This window comes from Lygodium microphyllum, chromosome 21 (assembly GCF_053477565.2).
Source record: "Lygodium microphyllum isolate KBCC chromosome 21, Lygodium_microphyllum_v1.1.10, whole genome shotgun sequence".
In the NCBI taxonomy this organism is placed as follows: Eukaryota; Viridiplantae; Streptophyta; class Polypodiopsida; order Schizaeales; family Lygodiaceae; genus Lygodium; species Lygodium microphyllum.
Genome location: NC_141155.1, coordinates 99,173,647 through 99,194,054, shown reverse-complemented (window position 1 = coordinate 99,194,054; position 20,408 = coordinate 99,173,647). Strand labels below are relative to the sequence as shown.

General features: G+C 37.3%; 1 protein-coding gene across 3 annotated transcripts; it reads left to right on the top strand.

Moving 5' to 3' along the window:
• The first annotated feature begins 14,616 nt into the window (after positions 1 to 14,616).
• Positions 14,617 to 19,550, top strand: LOC148018347 (uncharacterized protein At5g19025-like). 3 transcript variants are annotated; one of them, XM_087661785.1, is made up of 2 exons: positions 14,617 to 15,062; positions 15,204 to 19,550. In XM_087661785.1, exon 2 carries the CDS (start codon positions 15,311 to 15,313, stop codon positions 15,986 to 15,988), a length of 678 nt encoding a protein of 225 aa, XP_087517911.1. In that variant the 5' UTR covers positions 14,617 to 15,062; positions 15,204 to 15,310; the 3' UTR covers positions 15,989 to 19,550. The 3 variants fall into 3 exon arrangements, with proteins under 3 accessions (XP_087517911.1, XP_087517909.1, XP_087517910.1); XM_087661783.1 differs by having other exon boundaries at positions 15,165 to 19,550; XM_087661784.1 differs by having other exon boundaries at positions 15,162 to 19,550.
• The last annotated feature ends 858 nt before the right edge of the window (positions 19,551 to 20,408 follow it).

The following is a 20,408-nucleotide window of genomic DNA, read 5'->3' as shown; positions in this document are numbered from 1 at the left end:
TCCTTCCATTGTGTTGTAGTAGGCCTACTTGTTGTTGAAGAGCAATTTTAGGCAAAGGGATATCATCCTCAATGTCATTAGATTCTTCACTTGAGGTTGTGTCAAAGAAATCTTATTTGAGAACTCTTTTTGCTACAACCTAGAGAAGTAGCATAGAAATAGTGAGATATTGAGATAAAAGATGCATTGTTGAAGGAAAAGGTCAATATACACACGAGCTCTTAAGTCTTCTCATACTCAAACAATGGGATGCCATAGAAAATAAATTATTTGATAAGTGTAGCAAGGAGGGTAATAGAGTAGGATAGCAAAATAATAGGTTGCAAGAGCTTAGGATAGTGGCAAATAAGCCTTATAAGGCTTGACAAAGCCTTAGTGGGTGAGAACTTTCGTGGCCTTTTATTTGTAAGCTACACATGTGAGAAGAAAGAAGATATTATGATCTCCTTGTCCCTCCCCTCCTTTGTTAATAATATGCATTAAATGGGTAGGATGATGTAGCGTAACTTTTGTAGTAGAGCACACCTCAATTAGTGTGATTTTTAGGAGGAGACGCGAACTGCAATCAATGCATTCTCAAGACAGCATAGTTCTAGATGATGCTGAAATTGGTAAGAGGGAACCAAAGGTTTGGTAAAGTAGAACAGCAAAAGGGTGTCCTTGAAGAGGCAACTACAAGATCCAAACAAGAGTAGAAAGAAGGATGACGCCTTGAGGATATAGAGATGATGATGATGGAATAGAGTCTCATGCACATTGATGATAGAACGATGCTTGATGTTGATAGGTCCTCTAAACAATGTTGTGCCCTAATACCAATGTTGTTAATAAACCACCACGAACCACAAATTCATAGAGTAACATGAATTGAAATTGGACACAAAGAGCAATAGAAACACAAACACAAAAGTCATGCTACCGTTAGTTGATTGGATCCTTGATTTGGCAATCCCATGGCACTTACACTAAAGAAGCATGATGTGATTGGAAAAAAGTGCTAGGTCAATCAATGAAGAGATACTAGGGGGCCAAGTTTTTGTGACAATGAGGGAAAGATGTACAATGTGGTGAATAGGAAGATGATGGTTGTTGGAGGTGGAGGCCAAAAATCTATGAAAAATAAATCTTCTTGGACATTTGGAGATTGAAGAGTGTAGATCATATGTTTCCAATAATCAATCACTGGTGTTATAAACTTTGTGAACTCTGCTTCAGGTCCTTGTACATTTGACCATCTTTCCCAATTTTAGGAGTGCTTCCCCAATGCATGCATTTGTAGAGTTTCATTGCTCATGTCCAATAACATATTGCATACTCTCTTTTTGTGAAAGGCTCCCCACTCCCTAAAATCTAGACAAAATATGCAATATCTTAGGCTCAATAATAATAATAATGCCTAACCTTAGAATCATACAACAATATGTATACTACTTCATGCACACAAATGTATTGTTAAAATGGCTAGCGTCATTCAAATGATTACATTATTTTTCCAAAAATAAATATTTAGCTCCATCCACTGCTTCATAAACTCCTTGACCTTCTCCAATTTCCCGATCTAAATCTCTATCCACCAATGTCACAAAATTAATCCTCTTGATGTCCACCTTGCACAATGCAACCGATGCTATACATTCTCACATGCAACAAGTCATAATTGTGCAAAAAATCACCAGAAAAATAAAAGCAATGTAAGACATAAAAATCTAGTCACTTTAAGTTAATAATTAATCAAATATATTAATATTCATAACAACATCCCAATGAAGAAAGGTTGACATCAAGCCATCAAGCTCTCCATTGTCAAAATGAACCTCACAATCATGATCATTGGCCTTCCATGCTATCACACACAACTCCATGATGATATACTTGCTTGTAGCATTGAGTTACTAAGTCTTTTTTATATATCTAATCATGATCTTTGAACCAAGCCAAAGTCCAAGAACTCCTTGAATAGATATCTCTTGATCTAGAAAAAACCTGTCTAGTCATGGGAGAAATCTTTAGAACTCTCTCCTACCAAAGCAAAAGAAGCCTAGCTGTTAAATCCTTCCCAATCTTTCATTGGGATCTTCATTGAAACCTTGATGACTTTTAATAATATCATACTATAATTATTCTTCATAATTTTACATTTGGAGAAAGAAATTTCCCTTACCTGTAAGTGGAATGAGAAGCAAGATGAATCAAGGATGAATCCAAGTTGAGATTTTAGAGCATACTTACATGCATGATGTCATGATGTGTGTGAAACTCTAACCTATAAGCATTATTATCAATCTTATGAGTGTTCTTGAAAAGTCCATAGAATCTAGGTGCCTCTTTAATAGCTAGATTCTTCTAAACACTCCAAATCTTCTCTTTTTAATGCTAAATAAAACATAGTCTCCTTTGCTAAAAAGTTGGGCACATCTTTGCTTATTAGCTTGAAGTGTGTAATATCTTGAGCTTCAATTATGACTATTTAACTTGATCAATAGTATGCTTATGTTGGCAAAGGAGGGAGCTCTATATTGAAGATAAAGAAACCATAAGTATTTCCCTAAAAATTTATACTCTAAAGAGGATTTCAAGGAAAGGGTTGTTTGATGTTCACTTACTTTTGTTAGTGGTCTAATAAGCTATTAAAAAAGAATTGGATCGTCTCTAATGATTTGATTCATAATAAATTTAACTCCATTAATATAGTGATGAAAATTGGTAATATAGTATGATACAAAACCTCAAAGGGAGATTTAACCATCAACATATGAGGATTATATTATTAAAAACCATAAGCTCAATCCTAATCAACCATAATAGAAATTATATAGTATGAAAGAATATCTAAGCTACTACTCTTGGCTTGAGTGTGGTTGTTAGATTTTTTATAGAAAGTTGAATCAAACTCTATCTAAGTGCCTAATATTGAAAAAAATAAATCCAATTTTTAATTACACAATCTAATATCATGCCTATACACTTAATCTTATTGGAGAATCCACAATGACTAAAATTTGTTCCAATGAAGATGTGTGTGTCTTAAGGTTTAGTAATGTTTTCTTGCAAGCAATAAAATAAGACTATAAACTAATCTACCATTTTCCAAATCATATCCATATGCAATATTGTGGATGGAAAATTAGATGAAATCCATCAAAATATGCTCTTGGATTATTTGAAATGGGTAGGGATATTAACAACACAAATTATTGACTTTTATGGTGAAATTTATGCATTGGCAAACAATACACTCAAATAAAAAGTTAGCAACATCCTTTAATTTCACGCCAATAAACACCTTCCTCAATGTGTTTCTAAGGAGTTACTATACCTCAATGACCAACATACAATGGCTAGTCATCTCCTATAAAATTATTTTTCTAAATATGTGTGTACCACGTAATCATTTCTCAAAAAAAAAAAAATCAAGGAGGCACAAAAAGACAATTTTAAAATCCAGCTGTTAAATTCTATCATTTTCCAAACATTAGATATGAGAATCAAATGATAACTCTTCCACTTAGAATTGAAAGATTGAATGGTAATGATAAAATATTATTCATGCTAGGGTTGTCTACATAAAGCATCAATATCAAAATGAGATTTGCCAAGTTGTTGTTGAAACAAATGATAAATACATTAAATAAATGAAGGCCATTTAGTATGTTTGTTATCAAGTGAAGGTCTATAAAGCACATGTTTAATGCTTTATTGATCTATTTGGATTAAGAATTCACAACCCATACTCTAGATTTCCAAATGCTTATGAATGATGAAGAGTTCTCCTTTAAGCTTTTTACTTTCACATTCAATACGATGATCACGTTTCATTTAAAAAATTCCCATACTAATGTCAATGGCATTAATAAACAATAACTAATAATAGCTTCCTAAAATTCGAGATGTATATTTTATGATATTTTATATATATGCCTTTTCATTTTTTTAAAATTCACATATCTCCCAAAGCATTTGTAGAGACTTTGGAGCTATTCCCACAAGGGCTTCTCATGGGAAACAGTTTCTAAGTAGCTTCAAGCTTTTTGAAAACTAGGTTCCTTTTTTCCCAAATTTGGGTAAGAAAGACCTACAAATTTACCATCTTACTATATTATGATAGGGGTTTTTGGTTAAGAAACAACGCCTGGGGTGTTCTTGGATGAAACAAGGGTTTTTAATAAAAATTAGAAGCTGGTCCATGTGATTTAAAATAGTTTTGGTTTTCACTAAAAACCCCCTTCAAAAACCCATGTGGGCACAACTCCTTCATTTTCAAGAAAAAACCTACACATACTGGAAGTAGAGAAAAGTAGGTGGAGAGAGAGAGAGAGAGAGAGAGAGAGAGAGAGAGAGAGAGAGAGAGAGAGAGAGAGAGAGAGAGAGAGAGAGAGAGAGAGAGAGAGAGGTTTTCAAATATAACATATGTGCATACAATTGCAAACATTAAAATATAGATCTATGTATGTATTTCAAACACCTTATATGTGGTATGATCAAATTATTTGTATCACTGTGTGGTGATTAGAAAGACAATATTCTTGTAGTTTTTTATTATCTTTGAGGAGGAAAGTTTGATCCTATACTTCAATATCTAACTAGGTGTTATGTGCCTAGGCAATTATGTTGCTTTGAACGAGTCTGATTTGGGATTCTTTGCACCCCAAGACACGATTCATGTCGCTAGAGGATTCTCATATAGGCATCATATTTTGGTATTATGGGTCACACACTAAATTGGTTCTATGGTTTGCACTCTAAATCACACAAAAGCTATAAGAAGGAATCATATGTGTAATGTGTTGTCATGCTCCCATAGTAACTTCATTATATCACACTTATTGCGTAATGTGTGTGGGTGTGATACACATTTGTTAACACTAATTGATCTCTCATCTATTCTTGCTTCTAATTGTATACCCTCTCACTCCCCTTCTATGTTTAAAGAATTAGGGGAATGATCAGTGCTTTACACTAGTTTTAGTAACAAGTAGGGCACTTCAATCTTAAGGTATACTTCATGTAGTAAACACACACTCACCCCACTCTTTTGATAGAAAACAGAGAGAGAGAGAGAGAGAGAGAGAGAGAGAGAGAGAGAGAGAGAGAGAGAGAGAGAGAGAGAGAGAGATGTACCAATTGTTCAAAGGCTCACTTCTTTCCTTTTCATTATTATATTACCCTTTTCAAAAACCCCTCTTTATTTTTTGAATACCAAACCTCTCCTCCTTCTACCATGTAGACACAAAAACCTTTTGATTAGTTTAAGATCCCCAAGGCAAAGCTCTAAATAATATATACAATGGATTCATGAGTCTATATCGACAAGCTTGTTTATGTCATAGACTGTGACCATGAGATACTTGGATCCTCTTGCCTTTAATGATGAGTAGCACGAGCTATCGAGACATCCGAAGTGGCTAGCCAACTTCAAAGATGACCAAGATAGGGCATAATCAAGGTTACCAAACCATGATAGGCCATAATCAATGTTATCAAGGTAGCTACTTATGATTTGATGGTTTGTCATTTGTGGCAACAAGAGTCAAAGTGATGAGATAGGCAACAACTATGTTGATCATCATTGATGAGGTGGTAATGAAGATAGAGCAAGCACAAATTAGCAGTACTTGAAATTAACAGTAGGTGATAATAACCATATTATGTTGCAAAGCAAAGCACATGTCAAATGTACATTTTCAAAACTTTAAAGCATACAACCCCATAAAATGTAAAAGAAATAGCACAAGTTAACAAGTGAGAAAGTATAAAGAGAAGCATGTGGTTGAGCCCAACCTCCCTTATGGCAAAAGCCATGATCTACCATCATCCATTATGGGATTATTTTGATCCATAGTGATGTACATCCATGCATCCTACTTTCATGCAAGGGAGATACAAAATAGATGATTTTGCTAAATGCCAAATCTTATCATTATAAATCAACATTGCAAAAAAATGTGTCCAAATGACTCTTGAATCTCTATATTTTGATCTTGGATGAGTGGGAAACAAGCATTATATCCCAATCCACTAGTTTTACACATAATTTTCTTACTTTTATAAATTTTTTTAGCAAAACTATTCAAAAGTAAAGCATATAAAGAAAATAACCAGCCTTTCACAAAGCAAAAGCTTATTTTATTCTCTAAGGACTAAAAGCTTATATTACTCTACTATAATTTCCATTAAAAATGTAGCTGAATAAATTAGCATGAGTAGAAATTAGAGTTATAATTTTTAAATAGGTTAGCACTCTAAAATACAAGTATTCTCAATGGTGAAGCAATCAATGAGAAATTGTGATCATGTTTTTAATAGAAATTACAGTGTTGAGAAGAACTTAGTTCGTGGACAATTTTTGGTTTTGACTAGTGGCCTATTTCTTCTACTTTTGTGGGCCTACTAAAATATATTTTTTCAAAACAATGTGCCCAAGGTGATCTATTTCTTTTTGAACAAATTACTAAATTTTAAAATATTTGCATGGAGCTCTTTTTCTTTCAATAGCTAAAAAAGAAGTGATAAGTGTTCTATGTGCTCACTTTTGATTGAATGATGTAACTTCTAGTTCTTTGGTGCACATAATACTTATAGATTAGAACAATATTGCGTGATTGGAGAATTATTACTTCTTTGGAGCAACTATTATTTGATAAGGATTATTCATTATACATGTATTAAGAGCCAAGAAATTTGGACCACTCATGCTTAGGAGTAGATTGTACCCATCCTTGTGAAATACATCATCCTTTCTTTTGTCTATTTTGAGTGCTTTGTTTCTTTTGAAAGTCAATTCTTTTCGATGCTCAAAAAGCTAAAGTCCTTAGTCTCGATAGTAACTATGTGAAGATGAATGCACAAGTTGGTCTAGAGAGATAGGAAAAATTAAATGCTAGACACTTGCATTATACATGGGCATGAAAGTGTTTGTGGTTAAGAGGGCATAAGCTTCTACTCTTGAGCAATCTCACATATACTCCATTGAAAAAGAGGTATCTTGGTTGCTAAATTTCTAGACTTTGTGTGCACATGAACTATTTTTCTCTTATTTTTGGTGGTCATCTTGGAAGTTTGTTACCCATTCATTGGTTATGGTGTTTTGCACTTCTTTTTCAATAATGCATGTATTACTATTTCTCCTTGATCCACTATGATATTACCTTTTACTAATCACTTCTTTTATTGCCTAATATTTGCATCAATAATGTGGCCTATAGTTTACCAACTGGGGATCTTTACTAGTGTTGAGAACCCTTCTACTATGGATTTTATGTTTTGAATTTTGTTGTTTTATGACAATAATAGACTAAGAGAAAATGGGTTCAAACATTCATGCTTGTACATGAAGAACGTATGTGCACCTCTATGGTTGTACATCTTAGGTAATATGTCATTTATAACATGGGATTGCTCCATGATTTAACCCTTTCTTGCACATTGTACTATTGTCCTACTTAGGAACATTGAAGCATCTTAGTATTCACAAGCTCACATTCCATGTGAAGTGCTCATCCCCAAGGATAACTAGGAACTTGTTTGGACCATTCTTTGACTCGCTCAACTGTCACCTACTTTTCACAAGATCTATGATATTTTCCTCATCATTATCTTTCCCTATTTTTCTTTCATCCTCACTTTGCAAGTTTTGTCAAGAGGCATGTCAACACTTGTGCTCTCCAAGTTTGTACCCAAGTTGCAAATATCTTTGAAACCTTACCCCTCCACTTTGTTGAAAACAAAAGCATTGATCAATCATCTTGAACCAATCACTCAAACATCCTCTTTTTTCTCTTGAGATGGAAATACTTATAGTGGATTTGTATGTGTGCTAATAAATAATATATGCCCTATCCCATCAATAAGTCCATAATAAGCCCCATCCTTACTAGTTGCAAAGAAGGCATCTCTATGCCTTACAATCCTCAACTTACCCCATTTTATATTTCCTCATCTACCATGCACCCACCCATCAATGCCTTTATGCATAGCATATTCACCATCATCCCTTTCCTTTAACATTAGTGGTCCAACTATCTAGTAAATTTGGCTATCATATTCAAAATTAAATTGCATACGATTCTTTCCATTTTGATCTCATCTTGGCTACTACCAAGAGAGAATGATCTCTAAATTTCCATTGTCGATTTATGTTGAGATACCAAATTGACAATAAAAAATCAAGACTCTATCACCACCATCAAAACTTCACACACACCGATATATTGATTTTGTAAAAGGTAGTATTGGCTCTTCCACTTGAGACTTCTTTTGCTTTGCATAGCTTGTATATTTGTCGTTCATCATCCTATGTTTTACATAACCTCTACAGCACCTTTGTTGCTCTATTTATGATAATATTGGATAATTATATCCTTATAAATTAGTTGTGTTGTTGAGATTGCATGGAAACCACACTTTATGTTGTGTACATTGCAAAGAGGCACCCAATAGTTCTCCTTTGATGCCAATGCATATTTTCAAGGGAATGAGTGCCTTAGATGTTTATCCCTTGAGTGAAGTATTGATGAGGATGCGTCCTATCTAGGCAACTACTTTCAATAGCATATACATGGTTGTTTTCCACTTGTAGTGATTTTGTGTGATTGTGGCGTCTACATGTTACGAGTTTGTGCACACTCCAAATGTAGGGCACAACAAGAATGCTCCTACTGTACTTATTTAGTCTTTATTTAAATAGATCTTTAGCACAATGTACAGTGCATGTACATGTGGGTTTTGCACATAGATCTTTGTTGACAATTTTAATATTTGTAGACATGTCTAAGAGCAAGACAAAAAAAGGTTTTTTTTTCGGGGGGGGGGGGGGGGGGGGGGGGGGGGGGTTGTATGGATCTCATGATGGTGGTGTATAGGCTACACTACTGACAAATTGAAGGAGTGTAAGCTTGACACCTTTTTACAATTTTTATTTGGCTAACTAAATTTCAAGTGTGTTTATTAAAGTGGAGATGAATTAATCATTTTCATGTAAGGTTTCAAAAGCTTGAACTTTTCTTTAAGTAGGAAATGGGATAGTTTGCTTTTGCATGCCTAGGGAATGTTGCAAGATTGCAATAATAAGATAAGCGAAAGTTGCATTAATTAGCATTATCTCAAATAAGAAGATTGTAGGCTTCATGGCTTAGAATTTATGTTAATATTCTAAGGGTTACCCATAAATGAAGGCGCATCTTATTTGAATCTTAATTTTAGAAAACTATTGTCTCTTTTCATGGTTATCATTCTTATATAAGAAGAGCTCTCTCTCTCTCTCTCTCTCTCTCTCTCTCTCTCTCTCTCTCTCTCTCTCTCTCTCTCTCTCTCTCTCTCTCTCTCTCTCTCTCTCTCTCTCTCTCTCATGTATTCTCCTCATAATACAAAGATGCATACACTCCCCTAGTACGAACACATGCAGAGTTGTAACAAGCACACATGAGAAAAGCCCCGCAAGTATTCCCAACACCCATCACAGTGTCCTCAATTTCGTGAGTACCATCGTGGTTCTTTTCAACTGATTTTATGTTCCAACTTGTGGTAGTTGCTAGGGTGCTTCTATTGTGTGTGATTAATTTCTCCTCTTGTCATTTTCAAAAAAATTACAATGTGATATTAAAGCAATTTTCACAACACACTAGCATTGTGATACATGGAAAGAGGGATACAAATTGTACAATCTTACACGTCATGTAACATTTTAATAATGTGTACATGGAAATGTGGTGATGTTTTCACAAGTAATATCCATTTACTTCACAATCACCATGAACTTAGACTTTTCATGCTTGGCTAGTTTCATGTCGACCAACATGCATAAATTAGTATATCAACAACAACTTGAAGAGGCAAGTGTTGAAGTGATTACATGTAAGATTATATGTAAGTAAAGTGGCAAGTAAAAAAATTAATGCTGAATAACTGATCCAAAAGTTAACTAATTGTGTGTTTAATGGTTCACATCTAGCTACATCATTCCAATTTCAAGGATTTTTGCATCAATTCGGTTGAAATGAATACATGCAACCAATGTTATTCAAAAATAAGTTGGTTGTTTTTCAAAGCTACACACATAATTTCTAGCTATAATTTATAGCTATGTTGGTCCATTTTCAAAGCTATTTATGTAATTTCTAGTTGTCATTTATAACTATGTTGATCTTGTTTCAAAGCTACCTACATTTATTTATGTGGAAATGAGTGCATGGAACCATAAGGAAGTTATTGTCAGTACTTGGTGGATGTAAGTTTACACAAGGTCTAAGAATGGCAATATGTTGTCATAGTAGCCTATTATCTAGTGTAGAAGAAAGAGTTTGGCTAGGTGGAGATATTTATGGATGAATCATGAAGGATTTAAATTGTGTTAGGACATGAGTAAGGTGAATAATGGCTCTAGGGCCAATTGTATGTACAAGAGAGTAAGATGCCATCTTCACTTCAAGATGGAGGGTCATGTGATAGTTTTTACATGAAGGTCTAATGTAGCCTACAAATATGAGTGAGGCTATACTTGAAGAAACTCTTTTAACTATTTTAAATGTACAATTTGAAAATGGATCCAATTAGGCTTCATTATTATAGACTCTTAGACTCTTTGTGTCTAGGTATTTGAATCATTGCATCTAGGGATGATCAACATTGTCCCATTGTCCTCACCATTAGGTGAGATGAAAATGATGTTCATCCACATTAGTGAAGTTTCTTTAGTTTGTTTATTGCATCCAATACACTAAAAAAGGTGTGCACATAGCCTATTTTTAAGAATAAGAAAACACATCATAAAAAGCCTTGCAAGACTAGCAACAATAAGAACTCTTCGAAGATTGTGGCCATGTTTGTCTTTATCTCATGTTCTCACATAATTAGCCCTTGGCTATCTTTGGTGTTACTTGTGTATGAGAAATGTTTTTTATTTTGAGAATGGAAAGAAATTGTATATAAAAAAAGAGATTAAGTTACATATGATTGTGGAGGGGTTCAATGTGAATCAAACTTCACTTTTGTAAAATAACCAACACATAAGTCTATCATCCCATAAATAGAGAGGGTAAGTATGGGAGGTAAAATAACCAAACACTCATGTAGGCATATCACTGTTTATCCTAAGAGGCATACATAAGAAGGCAGTTACAAAGGCTAGGCAGATTAGAGGAAACATCTTATCTTACTACTGTAAAATTTTGGTTGTAGGTTCGAAAAGCCTTGAAACTTAAAGGGCTTCCGAACCTATCCCTTTTTCCAAACCTCCCTTTCTCAATTAAAACCCCCTCCCCTCCCCCCTCTCATGTGTAATCTCTCATTTTCTCTTTCCCCTCCTCTTTAAACCCCTTCCCTCCCCACTCCTCTCTCTCATTATAGGGCCTAGGCTAACACACACACACACACACACACACACACACACACTCTCTCTCTCTCTCTCTCTCTCTCTCTCTCTCTCTCTCTCTCTCTCTCTCACCACCCTTTTTTTAATTAAAACCCTCTCCCCTCTCTCTCATAATCTCTCCCTTTCTCTTCCCCCTTCCCTTTTTAATTAAATTCCTTCCCCCTCTCCCTCATGTGTAGGGCCTAGGTTTTCTCTCTCTCTCTCTCTCTCTCTTTCCTCTCCTTCCTCTCCTTTAATTAAAGTAATTTTTTAAATCAAAAGTTTTTTCTCTCTCTTTTAGATTAACTTATTAATTAAACGTTTTTTTTAATTAAATATTTTTAAAAGATTTTTTTAGTTTAAAGTTTTTTGGACTTAGTTTTTCACACACTTTGAGAGGGAGATAGAAGAAGAAGAAGAAAGAGAGAGAAAGAAGAGAAGAAGTAGAGGAAGGATAAATAAAAGAAGAAGAAGAAAGAGAAAAAGATAGAGAGAGGGGGGAAAGAGGAAACATAATAGTTTTTGACCTAGGGAGAGAGATAGAGAGGAAATATATAATTTGAAAGAGAGAGAAAATAAGGGGAGAGAAAGGGGAAGAGAGGAAAGAGAAAAATAAAGAGAGAAGAAAAAATATATAGAGAGAAGAGAATAAGAGAAACAAACTTGAAAGAGAAAGAGAGGAAAAGAAAAATAAGAGAGAGAGAGAAAGAGAAAGAGAGAGAGCAAAAAAGAAAGAAGAGGAGAGAGAGGGACAGAGAGGGGGAATAGAGAGAAAGAGAATTGTAGAGAGAGGAAATATAAAATTTAAGAGAGAGAGAGAGGAAAAGAAAAAAGGAAAAAAGAGGAGAGAGGAGAGAGGGAGAAGAAAAGGGGGGAGAGAGAGATAGAGAGAAGAAAAGGAGAGAGAAAAGAAGAATAAAAAGAGAGAGAATTATAAAGAGAGGAAATATAGAATTTAAAAGAAGAGAAAAGAAAAAATTTAAAGAGAATGAAGAGAGAGAGAAGAAGAAAAAAAGAGGAGAGAGAGAAGAAAAAAGAGGAAAATAGGAAGAGAGATGGGGGGAAAAGAGGAAAGTGAAAAGTCTTTTTTAAATTTAAATATTTTTTAAGAGAAGAGGGAAGGGAGAGAGAAGGAGAGGGAGGGGAAGAGAGAGAGAGAAAAGATAAAATTTAAAAGAGAGAGAGGGATAGAAGAAAAAAAGGAAAATTAAGAGAAATAGGAGGAGAAGAAAAGGAGGTGGAGAGAGAGAGAAAGAATAAAAGGAGAGAGAGAGAGAGAGAGAGAGAGAGAGAGTATGGAGAGAGAAAAGATTACATTTAAAAAGAAAGAGAGAATAAAAAAGAGAGGAGAGAGAGAATAATAGAGAGGAAATATAAAATTTAAAAGAGTGAGAGAAAAGAAAAAAATTAAAAAGAGAATGAAGAGAGAGAGAAGAAGAAAAAAAAGGAAAAAAGAGGAGAGGGAGAGAGAAGGAAAAGAGAGGAGAGAGGGGGAGAATAAAAGGGGAGAGAGAGAGAGAAAGAAGAAAAGTGGGGAGAGAAAAAATGGGAGAGAGAGAGAGGGAAAACTAGGAGAGAAGAAAAACAAGGCAGAAAGAGAGAGAGAAAATTAGACAGGGAATTGAGAGAGAGAGAGAGCAAGTAAAAATATTAGAAACAAAGAGAGAAAAGAGGAGAGGGAAAGAGGAGAAATGGATTGTTTTACTAGCCGCTTTATGGCAGCAAAGTTGCCGCAAAGCAGCCTAGCATTCCACGCGTGCAAATCACGCACAGAATGCTAATGCTTAGTAATTTGAGGGGGACATTCTTTACATGGTGGAGGCAATTAGCTATATCAAAGGTAATAAACTATATTAGAGTCCAATTGGGCATGTTTAATTCTTCATGTGAAATTAGTATTTTTTTCCTTCGCTTGTTGCTGGAGTGGTTGATAATACCTTGCTTTACTACATCAGCCTATAAAATAAGAGATCATTTTAATGAGTGTACAACAAAAGAAAAGGAATGTTGAAATAGAGCTTCATTTCTTCGAAGGTAGATATGCCACAAAACATGGACTTTGAGAAAATTTCAAACTTCAATGCAAAAACCATTGGCTTCCCCAATTAGTAGCTCTTTCTAGGTAATGGAGTAGGGATGATGATGTAGTTAATGAAGTATAAGAAATCCCCATTAAACTTGCAAGACACGAACAAATGTGAGACGTTTTCACTTTCAAACTTACATTTGGGACACAACCTATCTCTGTTAATCACATTCTTCACTTTTTCTATTGTCCATGTAGCTTTAAGCAAAATAAGCCACATAAGTGTAGATTGTTTAGCTTGGATATTGGGGGGGCCGAAAATTGCTAAATCTAAACTCCCATTGGGATTGATTTGGATATGGTTGATGGGCCTTGATGATGTGGGAGGAGAACAAGGTTGTTGTTTAGGGCTTTGGAGAGAAGTCACTTGATTGGTTTGGTGCTCTTTGTAGTCCAATGTAAGAAGCAGCGGTGCGGAAGCGTAGGACTGAGAGAGAGAGAGAACGCAGAGAGAAGAGAGAGAAAGAGACAGTGGAAGATGAAGATCTGCTGTATAAAGTGTGCTGTATACAAAGATATGCAGATATATACACGGGCGCAGTGCGCTAGACTGCGTGTCTCCACCTCGACGATGCAACCTGCTGTTCATCTCAAAGTCCGCTACAGTCTGCACGATCTCCTGTTTGAAATCTGCGAACAGAGACGGAATCTGTGCGAGCCTCCAGTCTGTAATCTGCGAGCAGAAGAGTGTGGGAGATTGTTGGAAATCACGGCTATAAATAGCCAAGAACTGGGCGCCAAATAATTGCTTGTCGGCTGCATTAAATGCAGCCGACTGTACTGTACCAGGCCGGACTGCCACGTGGCAGTCCGACTGTACAGCCTGGCTACAGTCCGACTGGATTGCCTGGCTCTGATCGCTAACACCCCTTCTCAGAGCCTGGGCGGGGCATGAGGGATTGTTTGAGAGAGTGGGATGTGTGTGCCTCTCTCTACAACTTAGTGAGGCCATCTTGAGAACTTTAATTAGCTCAGGGCAAATTATCATCTGTGTGCAGCTGGTGGGAACGCACCGGTAGTGATGACAAACACGAAGGGGGAACGGTTGCGTGCTAAGGCCCCGTTCACATGGTAATGCCACGTCGCTGTCATGGGAGAGCCTTGAGACGCGGTCATATGACCACAGAAACAGAGGGTGCTCCACTTGTCTTCTTCTTCTTCTTCTTCTCTCCACATCCCCCAAAATTCTCCTTTCTTTCAGCCTTTTTTTCTCTCTTTCTCGTTCACCGACCGGCACTTCTTCTTCCTACTCCTTTTCTTCTTCAGATCTGTTCTCTCTCTCTCTCTCTCTCTCTCTCTCTCTCTCACAGACTGATATCCATCTTCATCTTACATGCCTCTCCGTGACCCCATCTTGCTTCGAGAATAGCGCCCTTCCGTTGAAGCTTCTTGCAAGATCGCGCTCGCTCGCAGTGACAACTGGATGAGGCCGCCTGCCATCGGAAACGTTCTCCTCCCGATCCACTAGCGCCCTGCTGCCTCTGGATTCCCTCCCGGGCTCAGCAAACCATCTCTCCTCAGAGTCTCAAGAAGGTTTTCCGAGAACCTGGTGCTTTTGGGGAATTTTTGGTCGTTCTGATCGAGCGCCTGTCAAAGTTTGCCCTAAATCTGTATCAACGTATTTGCAGTCAGGTAGTTCTTCTTGATTGTGTTGACAATACCTCATCTTATTATCACGTTTCTCTGTCTTGCTCAACTTCCAGGCAACACTGTTAATCCTGTGTTGCACAGCAGCACGCAATCTAAAATTAATCCTGCGTTGGACCGGGGCAGACAATAATTCCTCGCATTTCTGGAAGACCGAAATTGCAGCCTAAAACACCAGTTGCACGGCCGGAGAACAAAAAATTGCCTACTACTGCCAAATTAAGCTGTTAACAATGATGGTAGATTGCAGAGGCCTCATTGAATTTTGCAAAGCTTTTGAGCAGCACCAGATGATGGCAAACTCACTTGCGGCCTCAGACCATTCATCTTCCCATCAGAAGTATGGCGCAAAGCCTAAGAAGCAAGTGCCCTTTCCTTCATTATGTGAACGGTCCTCAGCTGCAGCAGTCGATGTGGTCATTCTTCTTTTGGTGCTGGGTGCTTGTGGGTTCCTATTCACGCCATATTTCACATACATCTGCGTGGAGGCAGCAGAGTTTCTCCCCATAACATTCTTGTTAATCGGGGAGATAGTATATCATGTGCCTATTGCATATATTGCAGGTTCCCTTCTCATGTTTGGTATAGGCGTCGGTGGCTGGGAGTTCTACAAGTACAAGGCACGGAAATGTAACAATCCACACTGCAGAGGTCTTAAGAAGGCTATGGAGTTTGACATCCAATTGGAATCTGAGCAATGCATAAAGTCAGCCCCGCCAGTGGGACAAAATCTCCTATGGACAGGTGGTGTGGAGCTTGGAGAGGATCACAAGGAGCTAGAGGCTGAGTTAAGGCAGATGGCCCCCCCAAATGGGAGAGCAGTGCTTGTTTTTCGAGCACCATGTGGCTGTCCCATGGCTAGAATGGAAGTGTGGGGTACAAAGAAAGCCCGGAAGTTAAAGAAGGGGTGAATTCCCAGAATATTCAATGAACTGTACGTAATTAAAGCTTAGCAGTAGACCTAGTCATTTATGTTAAAAAATCATAGCTAATGGGAAGAGGCGATCCGATACCTAAAGAGAGCCCAATAATGACTATAATCTGGGCCCTCAGATCTAACAGTCCTGCGATTAGCCCGTCCAGAAGCTTTTGATATAGTCTTACTACATTTTATAAGGTTCCGACTAAGAAACTAGCTAATATAAATGTGATGCAAAGGATGTTCTTTATGCCCATAAGATAATTCTCACAAGTTGGTTTATGTGGATGCATCTTGATGCAACACGTTGGTGCAATGAAAGTGGACTCGGATAAGTAATGACTATTAGTTTATTATACTATTGTGTTCTGATGACATAGCAGTTTACTTAGCAGTGCTGCTAGCTGCTACATGCTGACTACAGAAAGTCATGAGCCAGAATGTCATGAACATGTAGGCCATCGTTCATTGAACTCGAGGCAGTCTTCGCAGGCTGCCTGTATCTTTATAAAGTGCTGCTTAACCACTGACTAAGTCAAGTCTATTTCTAGTTGTTTCACGATCAATACTCTCCCATGTCCAAGTTTACAGTTTGTCGTGTGCCATTAAGACAAGCACCATTGCATGTGAATGGAAAGTAATTACAAGATTTTGTTTGCTTTACAGAGATGGATGCTAAAGGCTGGAAAATATAGCATTGAATAGTTTGGCATAGGCCCATGTAGTGTCAAATTATTGCTTGAAATCACGCATTACTCTCACATGTGACTAAATATGTAGGACTTTGATACTTTTGCTGCCTGACTGGGCTGTCACTCTTGTATGTTGTTAAGCTAAATTGCTTAAAGACATGGATGGTGAAGGTTGGGAAACTTGTTATTGAATAGTTAGGGATTGTCCTATTCATCCTCATGTGTTCAACAGTGTGACACCAGTATTTGGTTGAATACTTGCTTTACTCTTACATGTGACTCTGAAATATGTGAGATTGTGACATTATTGATTGTTTGCTACTGTTTTCAGTAGTTCTCAGGTTGTTTAAGCTGATGTTCAGACACATGTTTCTACAACTTGTACAGTCACTTGCTACAAGGTGTATGTGACCAATGTATGATTGTTGGAGCATTAAAAGGTGGAAACTGTAATCTGATGCTTGGATAGTTTATTGTTGTTACATGAGCTACCCTTACAACTTGGCATGGGCTAACTACTGTAGTATGTGGTTTCTTGGTTCTGTATAGTTTGTTGTGTTCTTATTTTGTGGTTTTGTTCACATCAATCTCTGGTTTGATCATTAAAATCTTTTGCGTGGGAGTGTGTAGGGCCATGTTTTGGGTGCCATTAGTGATTGGTGCATAGTAGGGTATAGGTGAGCTAGTTTTGCAAGAGTTTTGCTATTATATGCCCATCCGAGATGGATGAGTGTGGCATGGCAGGTTTATGTTCTATGATTCAGCAAGTTTGAAATGGGTGCTCAAGTCATGTGTGTTCTATTAAAACTATTGAATTGCCTAGGCTTGTAACCTGTTACAGGTGTTTGCATGTATTTTAGGCAGTAATGTGGATGCTTTGTTGCTTGTTCCTGGATCAGTCATTAGGCACAAGTATGACAAGTTTTTCTTCTGGCTCAGCAAGTTGAAATGCAACAACTTTTTAACATCTCTTGTGTGGAGACTTGTTTTTGGCAGTAGATACCTTAATATTGAGTTGCTTGAAGCTTGTTATAATCATGGTCTTTTGGTAATAAATTGTATCGGATGATGTTGCATCTACCTCTTGTTACTGTATCCACACTGATGTTGTGGAGTTAATTCTTGTTAATGGCATAACTCTGGAAATCATGAGCAAAATTAACATGTTTGAAGGGGTTTGAAAAAATGATGCCAGGAGCATGACTTAGATGACCTTATGGTGGGCAATCCAATAAAAGCTTTGTCTAGTGGCTTTGATTTAAAGCTCTTCAGCAGGAGTATCATGGCAGTGAGGGTTATTATCTGTGCAAACAATGTGTAATTTGGAGAAGCAATTCTGTTACAGGTCGCAATTGAAATCGTGGTTCCAATTCAGCAGGTTTAAAATTTATCTAAAATGGGGTGTTGTTACTTTTAGTAACTGTACCATGGTTTGTGGCGAGGCACAAAATTCGGATCTGAAGCTCTCAGCTCTTTCACAGGTTCAAGATGACTCGGATGGGGTGCTACTGTTTTGTTGGAAATACATGCTGTGGCATTGTAGTGGCAAGTGGTTTAGTTGATCTTCAGTTTGTCATTCTCAGGGCAGAGTGGATTTAAGGATCAGGCTGAGATATAATGCTATGTGCACCGTGATTTAGCAGTACAAGGGTAAGCCGCTTTCTCAGTCCACGGAAGAGGAGGATCAAGTTAGCTATCTAAGACCACATGCATATCTGCTTCAGGAAGTTTGAACACTGGGTGCATAACAGCACATGGCTGCAATAAAAGCTTGTATGCTGTGGTATTCCCCATTAGCTGTTTGGAAAACCAGACTCAGGTTAACAGTGAATGAAAGAAGATGCTTCTCTGGTCCCAATTGTGTACGTAGGCCAGAAAAGTTGAGACCCTAAAACCAAGAGAGGAGGATCCTATTGATAACAGCCCAAGTGATGGGACCACATTTGCTTGGTTGGGAACACTGCACGCTTTCATGTTGTCCAAGCATTTGCAATGACTCCTGCATTTATTATGTATAGATGGCCTGCAGGTCTGTTCATCTGACTTTCTGAAAGGTCAAAAAATGTGGAAGCGAGAGGCTATGGGGTCCCTTGCTTGCCATCATTATGGTGAGGTGGAAACAATCACTTTGGTTTATACATGCAGTCCCTACATGAAGCGAAGTGACTGCACTGGATGTTGAGCATCTTGGGTGATTCACTCATTGACTTCTCCGTCAATCATTTGGCTTAGGAAGTTGGTCATACACAGTAGAGAGGAAAATCTGAAGAGTCGTTTCAGCAGGAGCTATCAATACACAAGGGGTAAAGGTTGTTTCATGTAAACGTGCTCGTTCATATTTTTGGGATTGATCGACCCTGTAGGCCATAAACCTTACACCTGATGATCTTACAACATGATAGATGTGAGAGAGTATAAGTGAGAGAAAGGGAGATTAACACCTTTCCTCTTTATATCTCTCTGCCATCTGATCTTCTTCTTTGCTTTTCCTTCTTCCAAAGCTAAATCCATGTGAATTCTTAGTCAACTGTCTTCATGGAAGTCATGTGGTGGCAAAACACCCTCTTTTGTGCTACTTTTCTTCCTCTCCACATAGGCTAATAGTTAACATTATTTTTCTCTTCCCAACCTTGAAGGTGGTGATGACATCATCTATTATGACGTCCTCCGTGTCAACACCTCAAATGCACCTCATCCCATTACACTTTTCCAATGAGACATGGCACACATGATTTTGGCTTAATCTAGGACATGCTAGCAAACTAGGACAATGAAGTAAGCTAGGATATGGTGGTGGTCGAAAAAATAGATATGAGAATAAAGAAGTTAAAAAAAGTATCTCATAGCCAAAGCAATAGTATTTGGCCTAATTGTTGAAGTTCTGGGCTATGTAAACAAGGTTATAATTTCAAACCCCCATTTATAAGCTTTTTTCTTATTCAGTCTTAAGAGGCATGTCTTATTTTATTTGGTTCAACCTAGATGCCCTTTTATAAATTTTCTTTCTAAAGGCATTGGAAAGTTGAAGTCCAAACATGGGACAATGCGGACTCTTTGAAATAGGGATATTAAAAAATTAGAGGAGCTCGAACCCTCAACTTTCCAAACTTGGGAGAAAACGAGGACTTTTTGAATTAGGGAAAATAAAAAATTAAAGGCAGCTCGATTGCATGACCTAGACTTTAGGGTCTAGAGTCTTGACCATTGGACCACACAACACAATTGCTAAAGAGGCGTATTTTAAAATTCATTTTTATACCTCTAATTTTTCAACAGTATTTATTTTTCGATGATTGTGTGTGTCTGTGTGTGTGTTTCTCAATAATCATAATTTAGCTGTGTAGTTTACTTGCACATCCTAGTCCTAGTCTACTTATGTGCAACTGATCATGATTAATCTCAAAGTGTGCCTCATTGTAAGTTGTGATCCCAAGTTCCAACCTTCCTCTCGTAAATGCTTAAGTGTTGATCCCTTGTGGGTGTGCCATGAGCAATCCAAGAGTGTCTTTCATGCTTGGAAAATTCTTGCGCTCGTCTCTCATTTGACCTTTTCTCTAGGCTTGTCCTCGCTACGTGTGGCCCACTGGCGTGATGCTCGCACAACACGCAATGGATCAATTGCACTAATCTACTTGTTGTTGGGGCAGCAAGGGATAAAGTTCAAAGACCAGTGAGTAGCAGCAGACTGGCATGCAATGTCAGAACCTCCATTTGGGTAGG

What these genes read in the sequence shown, in the direction of transcription:
- LOC148018347 (XM_087661785.1), top strand. Translation starts at nt 15,311, where the DNA reads ATGATGGTAGATTGCAGAGGCCTCATTGAATTTTGCAAAGCTTTTGAG.